The sequence below is a fragment of the Pseudopodoces humilis genome, chromosome 3, assembly GCF_049639895.1.
Source record: "Pseudopodoces humilis isolate 2021_Gansu_Grassland_sample_001 chromosome 3, ASM4963989v1, whole genome shotgun sequence".
NCBI lineage: Eukaryota > Metazoa > Chordata > Aves > Passeriformes > Paridae > Pseudopodoces > Pseudopodoces humilis.
In genome coordinates, this window is record NC_142202.1 from 20,183,197 (window position 1) to 20,208,149 (window position 24,953).

A 24,953-nucleotide genomic window follows, 5' to 3' on the forward strand; every position below is an offset into this window, starting at 1 on the left:
GATTGAGACCGGGCTGTTGCTTCCAGTATTGGTGCTAAAGAGAACATAGCTGCTGTAATTACTGTCCTCTGCAAAATAGTTTATAAATTAACTTGTTTGTGTGTTTGTGTGCTCTTCGGAGAAACACGTTCACTGAGGAGGGTAACACGTGGTAGGCAGTCTCAGCTGACCCCTCACAAAGGCTGTTGTGTTCCTTTTTTATGCAATGAAGGCTTTGATGCATTCTGCTGTGAAGCACTTGTAAGATTATGAGGAGAAGTGATGATCAATTTGAAAAAAAGGAGCAACATTTTGGCTGGACCCGTGACAGCAGAACCATTTCCGCCAAGGCAGCTGGGTGAATAATGCAAAAGCCATATTCCCCTTGTGTTTAATCTTGCATTGTTTTTGCAAAGAAAATTTCTGCTTGCTTTCTAAGTCATGTCATCCTCGGTTGTCATCCCGTCTCTCAAACCATCAAAACAGTATTAAATGTTGCAAAGCTGTGCAGCTAGAGAACTTTCAAAAGTCAGAACCCATTTGCAGAGCAGCCCTTGTAGAAAATGTATTCTGTTCTCGGCAGAATTTTCCTTCAGTTCTTTCCACTGAGAAGTTTACTGATTTCTCCCAGTGGAATCTGCTGGAATTTATCGGTTCATGGTTGGCAGTCACAGATTAAGGTAAATGTCGATCCGTAATGACCCTCTACATGTTAGTATTGCAGTAAAGCTGGGCTTTTATGTCAAAGATATCGGAGAGGGAGCTATTACACATGACAGGGGTGATCAAGGGACTCCAGACCAAGGCAAGCATTATTAAATATTGACTAGTTCTGTGATTTATGTAGAGCTGGAGGAAAAAAGTGACTTTTTAACCATTATATATTCTTCAGCAACGAAAACCAGCCATTTATCTCCTGCTGGTAATAAAGAACAGAGTGCCTGCATATTTTAGTGGAGGGAAAACCTGGCCTTATAAATGAGATGGACTCTTTCATGATAACATTTCAGTTTGCTAATTGCCAAAAGCAAAACAGGCAAATTGGAAGCAATTATAAGAGTTGACTTAAAGTGCCTGCTATATTAGTTCAGCTCAGGAGAGCCGGGTGGTGGTGAAAGAATCATTGGGGAATGGAACCCAGAAACTTTCATTACATTTGTTCATTGTTGCTGAAACTTTGCTTTTCAATGCTAAATATGTGAAGAGTGTTTCCCCCCAGAAGTCAGAGTTCTAGCAATTGACATTTAAGCTGGCTGTTTTGGGGGTATGCAAGAAGGAAATGAAGCATTAATTCTTCAAACTTATGTAAGACATCATCTGTTCACAATATTTACACAAAGTTTATTGAATTGTCTGATGGCTAATTGGTATTTTCTTGACATAATGAGCAAGTGTATTTCATTCTTTGCTGCAACGTCTGTTAAAGAGGCAGGGATTAAAATGTAAAAAGGGGAGAAAGAATTCACCTAGAATGTGAATATAAACATGGCCACACCTATCACTCAAGTTACTGCTCAGCAGTACCTTAAGTGTCAGTTTGGGAAGCAGTGACCCCCACTGATACTAGGCAATTTTTGTGTATACATATCTCAAATGAAAGATCTTTAAGATAATTTTCATTAATAAAATCTCAAGCTTCTGGTAGGAATATGAATGTTTAACAGACAAACATAATTTCCCAAACAGTGCAGTCACCTTCTGTTATTAAGAACAAATTGAACTGACTTCTGTTGCCAAACACTGCAAATATTATTAGATATAAAAATATTATGAAGGAAGGGGAGACTTAGGAAATTGTCTGGCCAAGTCATTCCAGACCATAAGTTGTTTTTATTTGAAAATAGGGATACTCAGTAGGATGCTCAATTACATAATTCTAAGAACTGCTTGAAAAAAGCCCATCAGATAGGAAGAGTATTATGAAAAAAAAGCAAACGTATTTTGGCAATACTGTGAAAATTTAGTGTTTGTGTACTTTACTATCTAATTGAAGTAGACTAAGAAAAGATTGAAGCTAAAGGAAATTGGGTGAAGATTTAGGCATATCAAGACATGTTGCAGAGCTATCTATGATTTAATAGTGTGGGGGTTATTATGTTTCATCAAATTATATTAATTTGTATTAATTATATCAGTATCTTTTTCAACATTAGCTTAACTATGTGGGGCCTAGGAGGTCTACCTTTGAATCTCACATATCTCCCTGGCCTTTTTTTTTTTCTTTAAAAGTAAGAAATAGTATGCCTCTGAGGGATGCACTTAAGAGATACACACTTTTTGAGGAGTGGAAATCCTTCTGCATAAGTATAGCCCCTGGACAGGGTGAAGGATCCTTCTATGAGAGCACAGTTTTTTTCTAATGCAGTTGTATTTCTACATTTTTGCACTGCCATCCCTAATGTATATTGTGAAACTCTGCTTGATGTGTTGTTATCTTATCAGTGCCCTACTATAGCATATGGTATGTTGAGATAGCAGGTCAATGACATGGAAAGTGTTTAAATAACGTGTAACTTAACACTTTCTCTGTCATGAACCTGTTATTCCAACACTGTAGAGGCACCAGTTGATCTCATGCTGAATATTCTATGTCTTGTCCCTAGGCTTAGCATCTTTTCTTGTCCTGTTCCAAATCTTTCAAATTTCACATACCTATGTCTCTGTTTGACTGTCTTAATATTTGATTACACTGTTTTTCCACCACATGACTCTGCCATTCATGTTTTTTTAAGATATAACTTTTCATCCATCTGCTTTTAAAAATATGCACACCTTATAGTAATTCAAGTGAACAGCCTTATAGCTTACTGGTTATTTTCATGTTAAAACAAGTTGTATTTAATTCTAGACATTTTTTTTTTCTAATGGGGCCAGATCATCTTAAATAATTTGCAAAAGATTTAAAGTTGCTGTGGGTTTTTTTTTGGAATGGGGAATGTTTATCTTGTTACAGTAAAAAACCCAATACTTCAGCAAAGGATACACTGTAATGCATAAAAGCAAGAGAGAATATTTTAGTGGTAATGTGTCTAAATTCCTGACTTTTGATTCCAGCATAAATGTTTTGTAATGCATAGCCTGTTTTTTCATTGCTGTTTAATTCTGTTACTGCTGATAGTTTTCTTGTTTTAAGATGATGGCTTGGCAAGTTGTTGGTAAATAGTGTGTACCTGTTAACATTATCAATAACCAAATTGAAAGTCAAGCAAATACTATCATAAACTGATGGAAAAGGTCACTGCCAGTGTGAAATGTAGTTCAGCAGGAGATAGTTTGGATTGTCTGACAACAGAGGAGGATACTTATAATGGATTTTTCTGTAGTTTGACTGTGATTTACCAATATATTCAAGGGAAATATCTGTATCAATTGCCTTCATTTTTCAATTTAACTCTTCGTTTTTCTGAAAACCTTTCCCTGTGAAAGTACTTGTTAAAAAACAGGAAGGAGCTTTATTTGGGCTTTTCTGTATAGGTATGTTCTAATTTTCCAGAAAAGTATTTGTTTCCAGCAAACAGCTGAAGCAGGACTAGGAACTGAAGGGCTCTGTCCCAGTTCTGCAGTGCTCAGGCATCATTGCTTAGACTCAATACAATGCAATGACAACTTGCTTTGTCTTACGTCATTTAAGGCCCAGTATCTACTTGGGAGGAGCCTAAATGAGGAATTTGGTTTGCAATTGGTTATTCCAAGCCATAAAATACTAATGCTACCAGATCACAAACAGCTTTTCCCTCTTCAAGAGTCGTTAGAGTTCTTGTTATCTGACACACTTCCAATTCTCAGAGCACTTAAGGGGAAGGAACGGTGACAGAGTCAAGATTATTTCCCCCAAGTAGTTTCCTCATTCATTATATTTATTCTCAGGCTGGTTCAGATACAATACAGGGTCATTTTTAATTACATCTGGGTATCTGAAATTAAGTTCTAGGACAGGACGAATCAGATATTACCTCTTTTCCAGAGGAGAGATTTGGAGGAAATTCTTATCGTCCTACCTCTGTCAGATGACTGCATTAGCTCAAAATTAATCCAAATCTGTAGCCCCCAAGATGTTGTGATGCATTTGAATGCAAGTTTGACATAAAGAGAATCCTTAATTAACTGTATGTCCTTAGGGAGTTTCATAACATGAAGTTGCGGGGTTATACTCAGAACTCTGTTGCTTATGAATGTAGAAATCAATGTGTGTTATTTTCAGTTTGGGGTTTTGGGGTTTTTTGTTTTTTGAGGGTTTTATAATACTTATTATAACTTATTTTTGACACATTATCTAAGGTCCATACTTTCAGCAGGATAGTTAATCAGGTATTTTTGTAAGGAAAAAAAAATTCTTTGTCTGCCTACCTGCTTATTTGGAGATGGTGTACCAGAAAGGTTCATTGCATCTCACACATTCTCTTGGCTAAGTGGAGAATTCTAACAGCAGAATACAGCATAAAAAAGTTGACTTTTGCATGTATACATCAGAGTGTTGACCATATAACCTTTTTAGTTTAATGTTTACTATATACATGAGTAAATAGAGTAAAACTCAGACCAGCTATTCATTTTACTTCTATAAGAAAGTTCCTCTTATAGTCTTGAACTTGGCACAGTGTATCCAATACTTTCAGTACCCTCTCCAAACAGAATGTCCGAAAGGGAGTGTTAAAAATCAACCAATGACTGCTAGGGGAAGACACCACCTGCAGACAGCAAGGGAAGTGGGGAAAGGAATGCTGAAGCCACTTGAAGTTCCTAGCCTATTTTGTCCTGAAGGCTTGAGAATGGGGAATGAAACTCCTATATGTGGGATATGTTTGTGGGAGCCCTTAGCTGCTTTTCCAAGCCAGCCATTAAGGAGATTTTTTTATATTTCGTCCCCTTCCTCTCTCATTTTGTCTGTCTTAGTTCTAGCTACAGCCCTACAACACTTACCAGTCCTAAAGACATTTGAGGGGGGGAACAAGAGGATGCTTAACCCATTTTGAAATAGCCATATTTAATCTGTTCACCAGAGCAGGAGTTAGGGATATTTTGCCTTGGAAATGTAGGGCATTTAAATTTTGATTTGCCTGGCTAGAAAACTCATGGTTTTGCGTGCACTTCAGGATGACTATTGAGTAATGTTTAGTCAATGTTCAGCAGGTTTTGAACAGCTTCACAATGCACCATCTAATAGCATAATTCCTGTCAGTATCAGGTACACTGTTTTTTGTTTTCCTTAATGTAAGTGTCTCTAAGGAAAGCAGAAGTAAAGTCACTCTCTAATTCCTACATCTGACCATTTCTTTGGTGAAGACTGTAGCATCAGACCACAGATGGTGTTTTAATTGATCTTCTGCATCATTCTATTCCCACAGTTATGTTTTTTGTCATATGTACATTGTCTGTCTTGTACTTTGTAATTTATTTGGTTTCATGTGATAAAGCTGACACAAAGGGCTGAACCCCATTTTTGTGAGGAATGTATTATCAGTTCTTAACAGGCTGAAATTCTTAGTGACTGCCTATAGCAGCATTGGCTCCAAGACTGTTTCTACGCCCTTGGAATAGTCTAGGGAATAATAACACTGTTCTAGGGATGGCTCTGGTAAACAGTATTGAGTAAAAAGGAATTTGCCAATCAGTTTTCCTACAAAAACAGTCTTTTAGTTAATGAATGTCTTCCAGAGTTTTTAACCCACATGAAGACTACATTGACTGTGCTTAGGTATCTATGGTAACTGCTAAATGCAAAAATCCAATTTATGACATTAAACAGAATATGATTAATGTCAATGACATAACCCAAACAAGATATATACAATCTGACTAGAGCTTCCACAGATAAAGAAATTGAGTTTGAATATTTCTACATATTGGCTTCAAACAAATAAACTTTTCTTTAGAGACTAATATAAACCCCATCTGTTTTCTCAGGTAGTGAAAACATGATGGAAACTGGGTTTTTGCAAGCTTTTGATGAAGTTTTTCTTTGCACTTTATAATGGGGAATCAAATTATCTTTTGACTATTTAAGTTTCTGGTTTTCTAGTTTCTAGAAAGATCACTGTGATAGGTCATCCTTTTATAGGCATAACTGTGTGGCTGTTTGTGTTACTCTGTGTGTTATTGCCCTAAATTATCTAGAGGGAAGTAATTTATAAGTAAGTACAAGAAACAGTCAACTGAGTGATTCTGTGGTTCTTTCAATCTACAAGTGCATCACTTATGGTGCCTCATGAAAGGTGACTGGAAAAACCAAAAGAATGTCATATGTCAAACAAAAATCCTAGATCAAATTTAGAGCTTCATTCCTTACAAAGTATTACAACTAAGTGTAATGGCATTTGACAGTATTGACTTTTTTTATATGACTTCTTTCGGCTAACTCAGCATTCTGAAAAAATAAATAGTGTTCTTCCTCTGTGATTGAAAGGGTTAAATAGTACCAATTCATTACCACTCACAAAAGGATTTATTTTCTTCTCATAAATCAGTTTTATTCCACATTTTTATTATTCCCTTGGGTCAGCTGCTCCAATTGAAATCAATACAAGTGCAAGTGACACAATCAATCTAGATATTTGATTATGGATTTGAGACTCCAAGTTCTGCTCTGTGTGTTTAGCTAGTCTCCTTCTGATAGTGTCCCTGGAGAATGGAAAATTCTTATTGGCATCCATGAATTATGGGCATAGATTCAGAAACCAGATACTGTGATAATCTCCATTTATGTACTGCTGCAGCTAGAGAAAGAATGTTCTAACCATGGAAAAGCAAACTTGAAGGTTTAAAAGCTGTTTCTGAATTATTTTTTTTTTTTAGTGTATAAAATGTCTCATAAAGTAAACTTGATAAAGTCTCATAATTTGTCTATAAAACCCCTCAAACAAAATGGATGAACTCAGTAGCTATATGCTCTCTTATCATCTTAAGACTGCAAGTACAGCAAATGCCTTTGCTGTTTGATGTCTTGTGTCAAATGCGATGTTTTGACACTTGGACTACTAGACTGTGCTGGGACTCTTCCTGTTCATATCAGGACAACAGTGCTTGGACACTGGAAAACTTTTGGAAACCCAGAGAAGTTGGTTGTAGTCATAGAATGCTTTCCAGAGTTTGGTTTAGGTCGTGGGCTGTGTTCTTACTGTGTGTCTCTAAAACACTCTGTACAGTGTGCAGTATGGGGGGTCCAGGACTGATGCCCATTGGTGGTGTTGCAGAAGAATCAAGTTACAGTAGAGATGAATATAATTACAGCAGAGATTTAATGCTATACTGAAAACACTGTTTTAACTGGAAGGTCTAAATGAGACTGACTCAGCTGCAAGACTCATTAGATGTTTCTGTGTTTATGAAAGAGTAATGAGAAAAACTAAAACAGTAATTCAAATCAAAAAGGTTTCTTCTTGGCAGCTTCATCAACAATTGCAGAGGTTTTTTAGTTCAAAGCCTCATGCCACTGAGCTGAAAGCTCCAAAGGGTAGATGAGACCACCCACTAAAGATTCTTTCCTGCCTGCCATCAAGACAAAGCCTAATCTTGGCTGCAGTCATTAACCATCCATGGGGTCTGTGCTAACTTTCTTGTATTATCTCTCACATCAAGCTGTGGGCTTTATTCATATTTCAGTCCGTAGAATTAATGAGCACATAAATGCACATTACTTAGTGTTTGTAACACTAATAATCACTTATTTCTACTGACAGGAACATGCTTTCATCATAATGATTACCCCTGCTTTGCCTTAGGGTTCTTAAAGTATTCTGAAAATTTTCATAGAATCACATAACAGCTGAGGTCAGAGAGCACCTCTAGGGAACAACCAGTTCAAGTTCTCCTCACCAAGCAGGGTTGGTTGGAACACATTGCCCAGGACAGTGTCCAGCTGGCTTCTGAGAATCACCAAAGTTGGAGACTCTGAGCAGCTTGTTCCAGTGTTTGACCAATGTCAAAGCAAAAAAAAAGTTTTTTCTTAGGTTTAAACAGAATTTCTTGTATTTTCTGTATGTACTCGTTGCCTTTAGTTCTGCTGCTATATATTGCTGAGAAATGTTTGGCTACTTTATGCCCTCACAACAGATATTCTCAATTTTTCACTTTTTAAATATCCTTCCACCTCTTGAGCCTGAACAAACTCAGTTCTCTCAAACCCACTTTGTGTGACATATTCTTCAAGGCTTTAATCATCTCTGCATGGAGTCTACTCCAGTAAGTCCAGATCTGTGTTATGCTGGGGATCCCAGAACAAGATGAACTCTCCAGATGTGTCTCACCAGGCTGAATAGAGAGGAGGAATCCCTTTCCAGTGTCAGTGACAGACAGTGTACACATTCTGTACCTCTCACGACAGTCTAAGATAGCGTTACCAAATTGGAGTCTGTAAGAAGCCTCTTTGAGTGATGACTTGAGTACCAGTCAGAAACTTCTGGTCAGAAACTGGGTCTTTTAGATTTCGGATTTCTGTGGTACATGCCAACACAGATTTTGATCTTGTTCTTCAAATATTTTCCATTTTTCAGTTATAAAACTAAAGGCTTCTTTTAATTCCCAGGGAAAAAGGAAGAAGATAAAGCTTTTTAATACAGATAATGTGCAACTCTTCTTATTTACAGGAAAATTAATATTTTGGATTCATAATTTTTCCAGTTTCCCACAGTGCTTTTAAATTACCCATTTTGACTTATTCAGCAACTCCTCCTAGCCCATGAGAGTGAAGTTTTCATGTGTTAAGAGAGGCTTTAAGTTTTGAACTCGGTTTAACAGGCTGTGACCATGATATGTCCATCGGAACAATACATGTGTCAGCTCAGGAGAAAGGGAATAAATAGTGGTTCAAGACATTGAGGCAAAAAAATCAGCAGTGTTCTCATCTGAAAAAAAAAAAGAAATAAAAAAACAAACCAAAAAAATTCCTCTGAAACAGAATGCCAAAACATAAAAACCAACCTCATCTCAAAATGCAAAAATCACCCAATAGTTTGTTGAAAAGGGGGGTATGACATCAAAGCCTCACTACTTCACAAGTCAATATAACAATTGAGATGACAATTTGAGAACAGCTCATTATTACAGTTCTTAAGGAAAGAGAGTTGCCAATAATGCCAAGGAAGTATTTTAGCTATTTTAGCTTTGTATTTTAGGTTTTCTACTGGGATAATCAAACTAATGCAAAGTGATATTTTTTTATTCTGTATACTCCATTAGAAACAATGGGAAAGGAAGAGAGGGAGAAAAGAAAAATCTTAGCTGGGAGGAAAGTAGCTTTTGTAGTAATTAATGAGGCTGAAGGATAAGCAAAACTAATGGACAAAAGGATGAGCTGAGACACAAAGTATGCGTATTTACAGAATTTCCTCCAAAGATGTGGTGCCAAAGAGACAAACTAGCTGTGTCTCAAATAGGGATAGAAGCTGGTGACAATGAGGATGAGTTCTAGGGAAATGGGCTGAAAAAATGAGTCCTTGTTTCATTTTTAGTTTGCTATTCTGATCTGATATTAACTTTTTCTAAGTTAAGGTACAAGGCTTAGCCTCTGTATGCTCAGTCATATAAAGCAGCCATAAAAACAACTGTAAGTGTTTGAGATAGTTAACTGAGTAATTTTTGTATACATCCTCACGTGAACTGTCCCTTGAGCTGGATTTTTGCTACCTTTAGTCTTTGAGTAGTCTTCTACAGTAGTAATAGTTCTACTTCTGTTTGCTTGAATATTGTAGGGCAACATTGTCTGTAATGTTAAAAGGGTTATAGGACATTATGGAACTATATGTAAAGTATGGATTGGTATTAATCACAAATGCAGTGTTACTAATAGAATTACTTGGTATTTGCCCACGCTTGTGAAATATGTGACTTTTTCTGCTTAATACATAAAAAGGAAACATCTCAATTTATTAACTTTTCCCTTAAAAACATAAATTTTGATCCTGATGGAAAGAGTACTTTTAAATGTGCCAGCTTTGATGGGGGGGAAAGTTCTTAAATGTAAGATGAATGTGTTTAGTTTGTAGTATTTCTTTGCCACGAGAGTAGTTTCATGTTGTACCATTTTGTGTGCTCCTCACAACCTTTGTCACATGAATAAGATATCAGGATGCTAATGACTAATATACAGTATTCTGTGTCTGCTGATGCTATACTGTGCTGCTGTGACCTTTGCAACGTTATGTATTCTGATTGGTTGTGCATTTCACCTCTTCTCCACAAGTTAATAAGGCTGTAAAAAGGAGAGAACTTGAAATCGCCAGCCAGTCAAATTACAGAATATTGAAAAGGTCAGAGCAGTACAGCACACAGAAAAAAATTATGGAATATATGAGGCATTAAAATTCTTGTGACAATGATTATAACAAGAATGGAAAAGGATACCCATTTATGTTATTTCAATCTAGTGAACCCCATAGGATGACGGACCCAGGACAGCAGTAATTTACACACCACTGGCTCACAGGAACTTAATTCACCTATTTACAGTAGTGCTCAGTAACAGGAATGCACCTTTGCTTGGGAGTCCCCTGCAGAGTGTCCACTCAAATCCATCCTGAGCCTTCAAGTGCAGATACTCACCAGCTAGAGTGCTCTTTGAAGCTTAGCACTTTTAAACAGTGATTTTTGAATGCAATACATGCATTTGTGTGTCTTTTTAATGCTGACATGCTTTATTCCTTGACTTTGTTTCAATTATATATCACTTTTAAGTATATTTATGGACATTCTTTAGCCCTCATTTCTTCACATGGATCTTTTCCTGAAAAACTGACATACTTTAATCTGGTATAAGATAGGAATAAACTGGGAATATTTTTCAATTAGTATTTCTCAATTAGCCTTAGGCAAGGAAGTCCCTCAGATAATTTTGGGGAGATATGGAGAACTGAGCAGGAAGGCTAGTGAAAGAACGAAACCATAACTATGCAAAAATATGGAAAGATTAAGGAGCTTGGGGAAGCCTTTCATGTCTGCAAAGGACTTAGATTTTTTTAAGAGGGTATAGAAAATAGTGTCCCTGAGCCCTCTCCTGTCAGGATTCATCTTTTTGTGCAGGTGTTTGCATACCTTAAGTGTTCATGGATATGGTGACCTGGATGTAGTAGGAGTTTGTTTTCTGCCCCTTTAGGGGTGTTCTGGTGTGAACCACTTGTCTGAAGTAGAACTTCAGAACTTCAGTAGGACTTTACCACTGTCTGAGTCGACTGCTCTTTAGATCTGCAATGGACTTGCTGGTGGGCTACAGTGGGACTTGTGAGCAGGATGGAGAGAAAAACACACAGAAAAATTGAAAAAATGGGAGGCCTCATCTACTTATACTCACAAATTGGGTCCACACTGAGGCAGTCTGGGCAGGAATGGCATGGAATGATATGATGGGGTTATTGCTGTATCGCTTTCTGTCAGGCTGAACCTATGTGTCTGCATTTTCCAGCCCACTGAAAGCACGGTTTAGGCAGTGAGAAGTGGCAAAGCTGTATATTGCCAGTCAGCTGCAGCCAGACCTGCATTTTAAAAATGTTCTTCTAATATTTTACTTGCCAGCAGCAGTAAATTCCTTGTCTGTGAATTGGGATAAAACACCTTTTTTCTGGGTAAAATTTGGGCTAGGAAACTTGCAACTACTCTTTAGCTTTTTATTAGGAGCAATAAAAAAATTTGAGCTGCTATGTTGTCTATCTCATTGTAAATTTGCAAGTTCATTTTTGAGCTGAATAAAATGGTTATGTAATTACATACTTCTCCTAATTATTGAGTAATTATATACTTCTTATAATTGCCGAGTAATCACTCTGCTATAACTAGAATTTAATGTTATAACTAATTGTATAATTACTGTATATTAATGTTGTTATCCAGGCAACTTGGAATAGAGTGTTATCCTTTTAATTCATTTTCTGTTTCTCAAAACTGTACTTCTAAAATATAGTATAGTTAGCCATTGGAAGAAAGATTAATAATGGAATAAAAATATCAGCAGAAGAAGTACATGGTTTCCTGCCAGGCTCAGGTAGATGAAATTAAAATATTAACAAGTTAAATCCATACTGTTGATAGAAGAAGTTTAATTTTCACATGAATTTGGCATATATAAATTGCTGCTAGACAAATGTCTTTTATGCTTGAGGTTTGACTCTAGCCTATGTGCTGATCTGTTAACACTGTGTTTTTAAACTTTCCGAGATACTGGAAGTGAAATGTTTTAAAAATGCATATTTTTTTTTTCCACAGCCAGCTGAGTCCTTAAGTGTTTAATGTCCCTAGGACCTTAAGAATGTATATGTCAAATATTGTTGCATGATCTTCACAAATAAGAAATCATAAATATTATGGAAACTGTGATAGATAATAGGAAAAATATGCTTTGTAGGATTGTATCTTCTCCTATACCACACACAGGGGCAGTTTCACAGAGGTGCAGATGGAGGCTTTGATACACAATTTAAAAGCTGAGATCAAGTAAAGCAGATGCATTTTTCTAGTGCTGGTTGAGTAGCCCGAGTACATAAGAGTGATCTCAGGCAAAATAACTTTGCTTCTGCAGGATTCTGTATGTGGAATGTGTAAAATGTGGTTGTTGTTCTTGCATGTAAAGAAGTCTTGCATCCGTTGTTGTACCTAAAACAAGGTCTCTTAGATAAACTTAAGTGAAATCCAAAATGAATCCATCAAGCTTCATTAAATCATTCTACCTTCACACTTCTGTCGTCTGTTTGGGTGGTCTGGTGCTATGGTAAGGTGCAATTCAGGTAGAATTTGAGGAATGAGGGACTAGGCTATAAGGCAGATTTATAAAAACTAGTTTTTCAAACCTATCCCCATCCCCAAAACCTCAAGAAATAAGCTTTTTGTATGTTACCAATAGAATAACTGAAAACACCAGTGTAGTTCATAAACACCAAAATAAAGGAAGGGCTTGGATTTGTACCATAAGTGAACTAAATTGTTCATAGGAATCCCCAAATTAGAGGAAAATCCAGATTGCTCATCCATGGTAAAATGTAATGTAAAGCATGACTGAAATGCACTGCAAATGCTCTGTAATGCACATCATAGAAACATGGAATATTTGCAAAATTATTTCTGATTTAATAGCATTGCAGTTTTAATGGTTCATTTGAAACTTGCATCAAAATGAATAAGTCCAATGAGTATCCCTTAAAAATTAATTAAAAGATTGATTTTTCTAGGTTTTTTGTAATTCTGTCTTAGATTTTGTAGAAGACTCAGATGTATATATTGTATCTTCTAGCTGTGACAAGGTCTTAATTGATTTACAATATTTTTATTGTTACAGTCGTTTTATTCTCATTCTCATACCTGGTGTCTTAGACTTGAGTGATTCTGCTGTTGTTTGTAATACAGAATTTTCATTTACTTCAGTGGGAGATATCTCCATGGAATGATGACTAGTAACATTATTAATCGTTTATATAGCACTTCATATACTCAAAATATAAGATGATATTTGAGTCAGCTTGGTTCTGAGATATGTGACAGGTCTTCATGAAGTCAAAAAAATGTTGCTTGACATATAATTTTTTATTTTCTAGTCTAACTATGTATTTTGGAAAGGTTTTGGGTTTTTTATTTTTGTGGGGTAGGATATTGTCTTATCTTAAGTTTGAGATCTTAAAAGGGTTGCAAAGGACATGTAGGTTGTTGTGGTGTCCTCTGATGATTTCAACTGATAAACTGAGTACTTCACATCCTTGTTTTGTCTTTGAGAGAACTGCAGGCCATGCTGGAAAGCCTCTGTTACTGCGGATGATTATTATGCATGCAATGGAATTTTCGTATCAACTCCTAAGTTAAGCATTTTTCTAGAAAATTCGAAAAGTTTTGCCAGTCTTACCCAGTGTTTCATGGGGATAAAAATGATCATTAATGTTTGGAATCTGCAATTATCACAGAACCATTCTGGAACTTCTGTTTGCTATATATAGCAATCAGCTTTGCAACTGGCTGGTTCATCTAGTGATTTGTTTATTTTCCAAGATTTAAAAATGCCACAAACTGTTGGCAAAAGGAAAAGAAATCGTGAATAATAATTTTTCTTCCCAACAGACCAAAAATGTGTGTGTGTTACTGCTACAGATGACAAATCTTCATTTGAGTAGAAATAAGACTTGGTTCATAAAGACAGTGAAATGTAGCATATGTAAGGTCTAACATTTGTTTTTTCCCTCCCCCTCTTGTTTTTCCATAACAGATAATGCTAATTATTCTATTGTAAATGATACTCGGGTGCTGTGCAGCAGCAAGGAATTCAATGTATGGGTACCCATTAAAGGACTGATTCCATTTTCTAACTACACAGTACAAGTGAATGCATCCAACAGCCAGGGCAGCTTGATAAGTGATGCTATAACCATAGTCATGCCTCCAGGAGGTAAGTATGAAAAAATGCTTTTTCTGTGCATGTAACAATTACACAAACGCTCTGTTCAACAAAACATTATTTATTACCACAGCTGAGGACTGAAGTTCAGAAGAATATGTTTGTATTAGTAGTTCTTACTCACAAAATTGTTCTTTTTGGCTTCTAATTTGTCACTTTGTTCCATTAAAGAACTAGAAAATGAAAATACATAGTTGTGTAGTTAGCATATTATGAAGGTGAGAAGTGCATTATGTACTTCATTTTTTTTCTGTGAATGGTGGTGTATTTTGGCATGGACAGCTAATCTAGCCCAAGAATACAGAGAGACTCACCTACATTTTGTAATCTGTTTTAGAGTAAAAGTTGTAAGTGCGGACAAGGATCAATTACTGGATAGACTTAGAGAATTTGTTTAATAATAGTAATATAAACCATTGGCAATATATTGAGCCAGAATCCACAAAATAATGTAGCTGTAAGAAATTCAATTACAGTGCACTGATTTACAGTGAATTAGGCTGTAGGCCAGTCTGGATATTATCTTCATACAATTTGAAATAAGGGAATTCAGCAAATGCGCCCTACACGTTTTACAATTATTTGTTTTGTGGTTCTGTTGTTGTTTGGTTTCTTTTCAAGAAAACTTACATTTATAGCTGATATAGATGTGCTACTTTTCCATTTTCTTTTCATGGACACCTTAACTAATCAGTTTTTGTTAAATAAATGTTAATATATAAAATTTATTTAAGGCAATTTTGAATTTTTAAGTGAGAGTCCAAGAACACTTGTTTTTGAGAGATGTGTGGTGTAGCTGTTGAGCAAGAACAGTGTAGAGGGACATATGTACAATTTGAAAACAAAAGAAAAGAAAAGCAAAAAAAGAAAGAAAAATAATAAACCTTACAGCTCAAAAACACAGACTTGAAACAACTTGCTTGCAAGCGGATTGAGTTTGGGGACTTCAGAAAAGTGAGTAAATACAGTACAGAGTTTAATACAGACTACAGATTAGTGAGGAATGAGGAAAGGGAATTCCCATCACATTTAATACTTTTCCAATCCAGTTGCCAAGTTGCACCTACTATTACCAAATATTCTCATATAATAATAATAATAAAACTGCATCTGAATTTTACTGTTCATTTAAGACTGAGAAGTAAGACACTGATATTTCTAGCTCCAGTGTCACATTTCAATTTTGCTTAGCAACACTTGGTAGTGAAAATTTCACCACATGACAAAGTAAAGAATATTTTAAGATAAGCAAGGATGTGCACAAGTTTATGACAGCCATTAAGATACACTTTCTTTTACCATTAGATTGTTGTTGATTACAATTAGAAAACTTATAGCTTTGAAATTATCTTCTTTATGACCTTGTGGTAGTTTAAAAGCAATACCTCATTGGTTAAATAGGTTTTAGTTCATGCTTCCTTTTAGTTAATGATCTGAAAACATATTATCCTGATTTACACATAAAATCATGCTGAAAAGCATGTGGCATTCACTAGGATATGTGTGTTTAAGTAGAATTAAATTAGCAGTGAGAGTTATTAAAGAAATCTTCCATACTATTGTCCAGTGGACTGTGATCTGTAGAGAAATGAATAATAAATGAAGCAGTGCATATGAGAGGAGTGCTCTCTCACATGCTGTGTTTTGGCTATATATGTACACATGTACAGACACACATGTATCTAAGACAATGTACGTTTGCTTTACTGTGATGTTTATTATAATGAGCCTTTGAGTGTTACATAATTCCATTTCATGCTAAGTTATGATTATAATGGCAATACTACACTGAGCAGTATTCAGTGCCTTCACACTTTCTAAATCATTTAATGAAATCTAGATACTACTTAAACGAGAAAGAATTTTATTTTTTACTTGAGCGGCCAAGATTTCACTTAAACAGAAGTTTCGTTTGATCAAAAAATAAAGAAGGTCTCATTATGTATAAAAGCACCACTTTTTAATGAGTATTAAAATATATCATTCTCTTTTAAAGCATACTGAAAAAATACTATTTAAGAAATCTACACTGTGGGGAGTAGTTCATGGAGCTTGATGGAAGATTGTCTAAATGGGAGAGTGATAGAGAACAAAGGAGTATTCAATTTTTAAGTTATTGCTGATCACTGTTTTACAATTATGATACATTTTTTTCCCAATATGGATTTCTTTTGTTCTTTTTTTTTTAGCTTTGAAACACATTGCACACAATATAAAGCACACCAAATCCTTAGTGTTATCTGATCAAATATATCTTAATTTCTTACCAAGCTGATTTGCCATGCTTAAAGTCAACACTCAAAAAAAAAGTATCTTAGAAATAAGGAATTTATTTTATCTTCGCTCTCAACTAAAATTGTGGTGCAGGTTCAAGAGTTCTTGGAAAGATTAAAAAATAAAAACTAAATCCAAATGTTAATCCATAAATATGAAACTTTCTTTTGACCCTTACCCTGTAGTGGTCTGGAGTTACTAATGGGGTTAGGATTTCAACTCTTAATGGGACTTGGTGCATTAGTGTTTGGTATGCATGGAATTCAGCATTCAGTTTAATAAGTGGTTGACATTGGTGATGTCCCTTAATTTGCTTAAATCTAATTGGCTCTTTTATCAGTCAAACCTGTATGGATTGGCAATTGATCAGAAAGGGTCAGCCATGACTGTGCATGTACTTAAACGCTGGAACCACCAGTTAAAGTCACTGTTGCATAATAAGAAGCTGAAACCATGAGAAGAAATGATCTTCAGAGTCAGAAAGCAAAAGAAAGAGAAGTTTTTCAGGATGTTCAAGTTCAGAACAAAGGCATTATGGAGTATATAAATTTTAAATACGCTGCTTTTTGCCTCAAGACTTAAAGCTTTCTTTTTTCCAGATGAACTGAAATCTTGTCTGAAACTGTCTTTGTTACATCAAAGAGCTGCACAGAAAGCTAAAAGAGATGGAAGAAGCATAAAAGGGCATAGTTTAAAATGATTAGTGACAAATTTCATACTGCAGAGGTAGAAGTAAATTTTTTTGAGTTTTATATTTTTTCCAAAAAGAATAAATTTGTTCTATTTATCTTTTCCTAAACTGCTTTAGTAGAAGCTGTAAAAAAATAATATACTAGCCAATGCTTCACATTAATTTGAAGATGCCAGCCAGTAAAAGATCTGGAAAACAAATTGTTTTAGAATTAATTTAATTAGATAAATGAATTGAAGTGATAGAGAAGATATAAAACTACAAAATTCTGGGAGAAAACCTTTTGCACAGAGATCTTGGTTATACATTTTTCTTCTCAATGAGTTCTATTTCTGATGTAGTCGCACATAGAAGACTCCATTATTTTAGAATTGCTTTGTAATAGGGGATGGTGAGCTAGCAGAAAAGAAATTTGCAATCACTGCTGATAATAGCTTATACACTAGTTAAATCCATTTATTCCCTTCCTCTGACCACCAAAGACTGCGTATGGAAGGGAATGGGAAGAAGATGGATTATGTTGAATGAATGGATGCAAAAAAAAGGACAGGCTGCTGCTCTGATGGGAAGCAGGAAGGTGGAGTCTCAATCATCACCTACGAAGCAGGAAAAGGGACTGGCTTTCCAAGTCATGGCTAGAGGTCTGAAGACTGTTGTGGATGGTAATTCTGTATCACATTCCAGAGTTGACTTCCAGTGGATTCTTATATTAGGGATTACAAACCATTAACTTGGTGCTGATTTATCTACAGAAAAGAGCCCCAAAGAATTGATACATCCTGTGTAAAACATAAAAGGAAAGATACTTGGAAAAAAAATCTGCCTAAGTAGTGAAGTGCCTTTTTAAACTCTGCCATGATTTATTAAGTTGTTCAGTTATGTGCTCTGTGATTTGCACAACATAGAAATGTCTAGCAAGGAACAATGTGAGATTCTGCCTTAGACACTTAAGCCCCTGGCCCTTGCTGTTCCCTTGTTTCTGTGTGGAATACTGCATGCCTCTGCCTCTGCCTGGGCTTGTTCTCAGCAACAAAACTTGAGTCTACCTGTAGCTGTTGATATTTGTTCAGTATCTGCAGGAGATGGTCTTCTGCAACCAGAGGGTTTCAGCCACTGTTGGTTTAAGTCGCAACACCTCAGAGACTGGATACTGAACCTCGTCATGGGACCACTGGTCTAATTACGCAAACAAGTCAGAACCACATCATACACCTTATATTCACATCTGAAAGCATTTGCTAGTGGAAGTTGATCACTGAAGCCAGCAGGCCTCCTTAGAGGAATGAATGTTCCATAAACAAACTGATGTAAAGTCAAAATTATCTGGGAGGAAAAATCAAACTTGAATACGCTAGAATCTTCTCTGTGAGACAGATTTGTTTTCCCATTTTTCCTAGTATCACTTTGAGTCACACCATAAAATTTGTTTTGAAAGAACATCCTTTGCTTCAAATCTCAGGTATTTGAGACATCACTTGTTTTTCTCTCTTTTCCTTCCCTTCCTTCTCCTTTTCCTCTCTCTCCCTTCTCTCTTAAGAGCAAAATCCAATAGAAAGAATCCAAGAGGATTCTTATGTTCTATATCTTCTGTGTTAACAGAAAGTTCTTAGTGAAAAATTGTGACCATATCTTTTCTACAGGTACTTTAAGGAGAGACCAGGATAGAGTAGGGAGGGGGAAAGAGCTCTCCTGCATCTCCCATCAACGACCTAGCTAATTACAGAGTCAGTAGCAAGCTGTGTAAATTGTCCATTCCAGTTCCTGTTGTCCAGGAAGTTCATTTCATGGGGATATAAAAGTAGGATTCCAAAAGTGCTTGTGTGGAAAACTGGGAGTTGTTCTACAAAACAGTAATTCTTCTCTAATCTCTGCAGTATTGAACTGATTGTCATTTTAATTAGCACTGCTTTCTTCTTTTATTCCCCTCTCCCAGGCTGTTCAGCACACCTTTGAGTGAGCTCATACTGAGTCCATTCTTGATTTTGGGTGGGTGTTTTGCATGGCAAGAGATGAGAAAAGTTGCATTCCTGAAGAGTTGTGTCTTCAAACTCTGGCAATGGGAGGCACAGAGGTGCCCTCTTTGCTGCTCACTTTCCTAAATTGCAGCCAATCTGGGCTCAGCCTAACCACACATTATAAAGGTTGCTTGAACTTGAAGCTTAGTGTAAGTTCCTACTCATAAAACTGAGGAGTTTTGCCAGCAGGCAATGACACTCCAACTATGTCCTTTTCTTCCCATTGCCTCCTCCTCTTTGCCTGTGCACCCTGTGCTTTTGGGGCTGGGCAGATCTCCCATAGTTCCAGCTGTGCTCTTTCCATGCTCCAGAAACATAGCACCTGCATTTTTCAGCTCCTCAGTTCCTTTGTCTCTTCTATAGCAGCATGAAACAGCTGAGACAAGATCAGACCAGCAATTTCAGTTACCTGGAAGAACATGGATGTGTTTTGCTTGCTTATGAAGAGCCAGATGAGACAGGGAAAACTGTGCAACAGCTAATTGATCGTCTATAAGCAGGCAATTAACTTCGCTGAAGAAGTCTCACTCGGGTCTTTCCAAAACCTTAGCCCTGGTGTGAGATCCAGACTGTACTTAAGGACTCTTAGAAGAAATCTGTTCTAGGGAAGATGCCATGCTGAAAAACTACAGCTTGATTGTACTTCAGAAGTAGAGAAGAATATATAAAAATGGGGGAAATGGGCAGTTGTGGAATTTAGAGGTAGATCATTATTTAAAACTATTACCTACAGTCACATTAACCTATTTCAGATCAATTTCAATGGTACACAAAAAAGGACATAATTTACATGAATTGTGCCAATTTTATATAATCTCAAGCTTATTCATGCTTGGGATTTTTATTACTTTTGATTTTTCTTTTCATTCTGAGAAAATCTGAACTAGATTTTTCAGTACTGTAACTAAAGTCAGCATTGTTTATGTGGTAAGTTAGGCTTTGTTATAGGAATTCTGCAATAAAATGCTGTTTAAATTCCTGGTGAGAAAATAGAGAAGACATTTGAAAAATCACACCATGAATTTTATCTTTAAAACCATTTTCCAGATATATGTAAGTACTAGAAATCAGATCAATTTTTGTGTTACTTTGCTGCAATGATTTGCACTGCTTTTCTAAAAAGCTCATTTTTATACTTTCCTTTTTTGACAACTCCTGCTCCTATAGGTTTTGGAATAAAATTTCGTTTTCATTAACTGTCAGCAAAGGCAAATATTGTGAGGTTTTTGTTGGTTCATTGGTTTGCTGGGATTTTTTGGTCATGCCATTCTGTATTTTCTGCACTTAAAGCATCTAGATTATAGAAGTTAGCCTCGTGATCATAAAGCATTTCAGTATAGTGGCAAGGTTTGAAGGCTTGAGCCACTTTGCACAGTTCAGGAAGTTTTGAAGTTCCTCTGCCTACAATGAGCTCTGTACATGTCCAGCAAAGTTCTGTCACCTGTATACCTGTTGTATATTTATCATGTCTCCATATTAGGGGAAAAAAGCTTTGGGCTGGGGGGCAGGAAATTAAGGGCTTTTTTAAGACGTTGCTGAGGTTTAAATGTACAGGGAATCAAATCACTGTTTTCCTCTCTTTAGCTAGGGAAAAGAAATCAGAGACAATCTTTCTTAAACATCATGGCCATAAAAGTGCTTTTGCTTTTTTTTTTTTTTCTGGTTATATAGAAAGTTAAAAATTTCTCTTAGTAAGTACGTTTTGGGAGTTTTCTTTGTAGTTGGAAACTTATCTGAAATTGAATTACAAATATCTGAAATTTTATATCTGAATTCTTAAAACACTTTGTAGAAAAGAAGTATTTTTCCTTGATATAACTAATTATTTTTTCTGGTAGTTTTTGACTTTTTCCTACCTTTTCTTAGTGGAGCACTCCTGTTACATACATCTATGTTGTTAACTTTAGGTTAGTTGGCTGAGTACCTGAGGAGAAATAAACTTCTCTCATTTCTTAGAAAATAAAGAGAAAGGCAGAAAGGGAGAGAAAATGGGAGTAAGAATTGGTGACTAGAGTCACCGCTTCTCCTCTGGTATTCCTATAATGCAGTCTTGGTGTGTGCCTACCCTCTTCCTTTCAACAAAGGCAACTATAGGAGTCTGTTGCCCTTAATGTTTGATTCCTGGAATCTGACAGCTTTTTCCTTGCTGTCCTTTTATCTCTGAATGTTGTTTTTGGTTCTGCATGCATGTGCAGGTGCACACACACAAAAATGTACATGATATATTAGTATATGCATGTTCATGTATACATGATTGCTTTCAGTCTTTTTTTATATTTGGATCTCTATGCAGATCATGCTTATTCCTCTGACAAAGAAATATTATGCTCTTAAATTAATTCTAGATAAATAAAATAAGAAAGTAAATTAATGTATTTCATGTTGCAGGGGGATATGTCCAGTATTGAATTATATTAATCCTTACTGCTTGTATATTGACCTATTTACTTTTATGATTTTTACAAATATATCTACTAATTCAGATTTCCAGTAGGCTTCTCAGGTGATTGAGGATTTCTATTCCCATTTTACAGACAGAGAGGCACGTGTTAGCAACAGAAGGCAAAAGAAAATTTTATATTCCTCCTCGTGCTGAAAAGTATGATATACACGTCACAAAGTTTGTCAGCCTTTTTTCTTGTCTCTTAGCTTAGGCTGGGGCATTGCTTCTCTGTGAAAGGTGTCTTCCTAGTTGAATACAGCCAGTGTGGGCAGAGAAAATGCATGCATTCAGGTTGACTGGGTTTACATTATCTAAAAATTTCTAATAACACATATATAAAGAAATGAAATTGAATAACTGAAGATATGGCATTATATAGAGAAAAAATACTTCTCTTTTCTCTATTTTTCTTTACATTGAAGTTGTGAGTGCCCTTACATACCAACTAGCCTGTTTGAGAGGGTTATTCAGAAGAAATTGATACTGCTGTCCAGAATATTCAACTGATGGTTGTAATCTGAATTAATCAGCTGTAAATTTTTTGTGTTGAGGGTTTAGTCCTATGTTTGAAAAATGAACAAAGGAGAGGAAGTTTCCTCTGGCTCTTTACTTTTTGTCAAAAGATTGAAAAAAATCTGTATTTTAGAGAATAAGTATTGCCAGGGTAGTTAGTTTACTTCAACCTGTGATGAATAGTGCATGTACTTTGGGGTAAATACTTTGAAATGTCTTGTGAAACAGAAGGCAGGACACATTCAGCCTGGTTTGAGTTTGAATAAAGCACAATGGTGTTGACTTTTTATCAATTAAGCTACCTGATTTTGAACAAGACGACAGTAGCCAAGGTCTTTTTAGTGAAAGTACTATGGAGCAGATCAATCATTGTATATTGACACACTGCCGCAAATTCCAGTGAATTTATGTGTTCTTCAGTATTATCTAAAGAAATGAAGCAGAGAGATAATTCATATAAATGGTTTATTTGTTAAAAGTATCTAGAACAGGGCATTAACTGATGGGTAGCTACTTAATAATGCTGTATGAACACGTCTATGTGGATAGCTTGGCTATAATAGGTTGTAATCCTTTTACCCTATTCATCAGAGAAGTCAGCTGTATATTTTGAACAGATTATTTTATTGTGGGAATAGTTCTGCCTGAATTACTTTTTAGTCACCCTAAATATTAAATATTTTTCTTTAGTATATAACACCTAGATCGTATTTCTGTCAATTGAAATTCTATTTTTAGTGAGGAACTGTGATGGGTTAAAAACAGAGATTTTTGCCACGGGTGCAATGGAGGTGTTACCTTTCATATTCTTTCATAGCTTTTCTCTGTTAGAACACAGGCTGAAAAAAAAAGGAGATCTGGATGATTCATCTTGTCTCCCAGTCGCTGGGCAGTGTACTAATTTCTGGGTTCTTAAGTAAGGAATGCAGAATACTGTCCATCTGTCGTGTTGAAACTCTGCTGTTGGGTGTAGGGGGAAATCTCATTTATTGGGGAAAAAGAGCAGGCACTGTTGTACTGTGGGGCTGATGACACTTCCTAGGCTGGGGTGAGGGACTGTGCATGGCATCAACACAGAGGGCAAGAGGAGAAGGTGCTGTGTTCTGGGCATTCATGGCTCTGGATGTATGTTATTTGTCAGTGCTTATGCTCAGCATGAGCATCAGAATGTGATCCTATTGCTATTTTCTAATACAACTTAATTTATTGATACTGCAGCTGTTGGACTGGGCTGTAACGTGAAGTGACAGCCATAGCATTGCAGTTGGCATTTGGAGGAGTGATAAGAATTCTTGTTTACTCTGTAAACGTGGTGGTTCAGATTTGTCAGCCTTGGCCTCGTGTGTTACGTAAGAGCATAATACACATAATAATACATAATGTTGTTATTTTCCCTAATTATATCAGTTTTATTTCTAGAACTAAATTTTTGATTCTTCTCCATTCTGTTGTGCAGATTATACCCCTGAGAGTTTTACACGTTGATCAATGGCAGGATTTGGTTATGTAGGAAAAAACACTCCATACTAGTGATGATGACAGATACAATTAAATTAATTCTTTGCTGTCTTCTTTGATGTACACAGATTTTCCTCATTAATATTGATGGACTTCAGAGTTACAAGCACATGTTGGGGGTGGGGGGAAGAAAGCCCCTGAATGCTGTATTTTGCTTTTTGTGCAGCTGACTATATCACTTTATGTTTAAATGTAAAGAAAGCTGCTGACAGTTTTGATATATTAAATTATAACTGAGAACTAATTCAAGGATCAAAGATGCTCTTTGGGAGACATCACTTTACTGGTAGGAAAAATCATTACCTTTTTTCCTAGTCTCATGTATTTGTACTGTATATCTTGGAAATATCATTCCCTACAGTTTCTGAATCTTGATGTTTAATTTAACACAAAGGTCTTTGAGCAGCACAATGGGAGGGGGGCTTCTGTTGGTGAAACCTCATAGAAGGAAATTGAAATGTACACGTTTTTTCTCATTTATCAAAGAAGTGCAAAAATCTAAACTGACATTTTATATCAAATGAATTATGAACTGTGTACCTCATACCTAAGGGAACAACAACTAAATTAGACTTTTGTTAAAAAGGGAAAGAGAGAATAAAAATAGGCTTTTAATAAAATATACAGTCATTTTTGGTATTTTGTCTGAATCTGACATATACTATACTTTGCAGAAGAAAACTAGAGAATATAGGCTATTTCAAACTCTGTATGCTTTGAATACTGTAGAGTGAATTGAGAAACAGGTTAAGATGACACACAAACCAGAGTTTCTACTTAATAGATATTGTTGCTTTGATATTTTTGTTCTCAGCCTTGTCCACCTCTGGCGAACAGGAAAAGTTAATATGCTTTTTAATAGTGTGAAGATTGGAGCAAAGTAGTATATTGTTGGGGGTTGGGGGGGGAGTTTTTTGGGGGGGGTTGTTAATTGTGGGTTTTTTTAACTTCCATTTTTGAGAATGTGGTTGCTACTGAAACAGACTTCCAGGGAACAAAATTTTACAAGACACTTGATGGAACCTTAAGAAGTCAATTTTCAAAGAATTATGCACTCGTTATTCTACTGGCATGACTTCTGCTGTCTTGAGGTGAACAATATTTCTTGCAAGCAAAGATGAGACTCCCAGTCTGTAGACTTTTTGACTAATTTTGACAATG

General features: G+C 36.0%; 1 protein-coding gene across 1 annotated transcript in view; it reads left to right on the forward strand.

Annotated features, from left to right (window-relative positions):
* The window catches only part of USH2A (usherin), a 370,331-nt gene that overhangs the window by 201,550 nt on the left and 143,828 nt on the right, over positions 1-24,953 (forward strand). Inside the window, exon 38 of the mRNA XM_005523335.2 lies at positions 14,150-14,329. Within this exon, the coding sequence (XP_005523392.2) occupies positions 14,150-14,329 (180 nt within the window). The remainder of the gene's footprint in view (positions 1-14,149; positions 14,330-24,953) is intronic.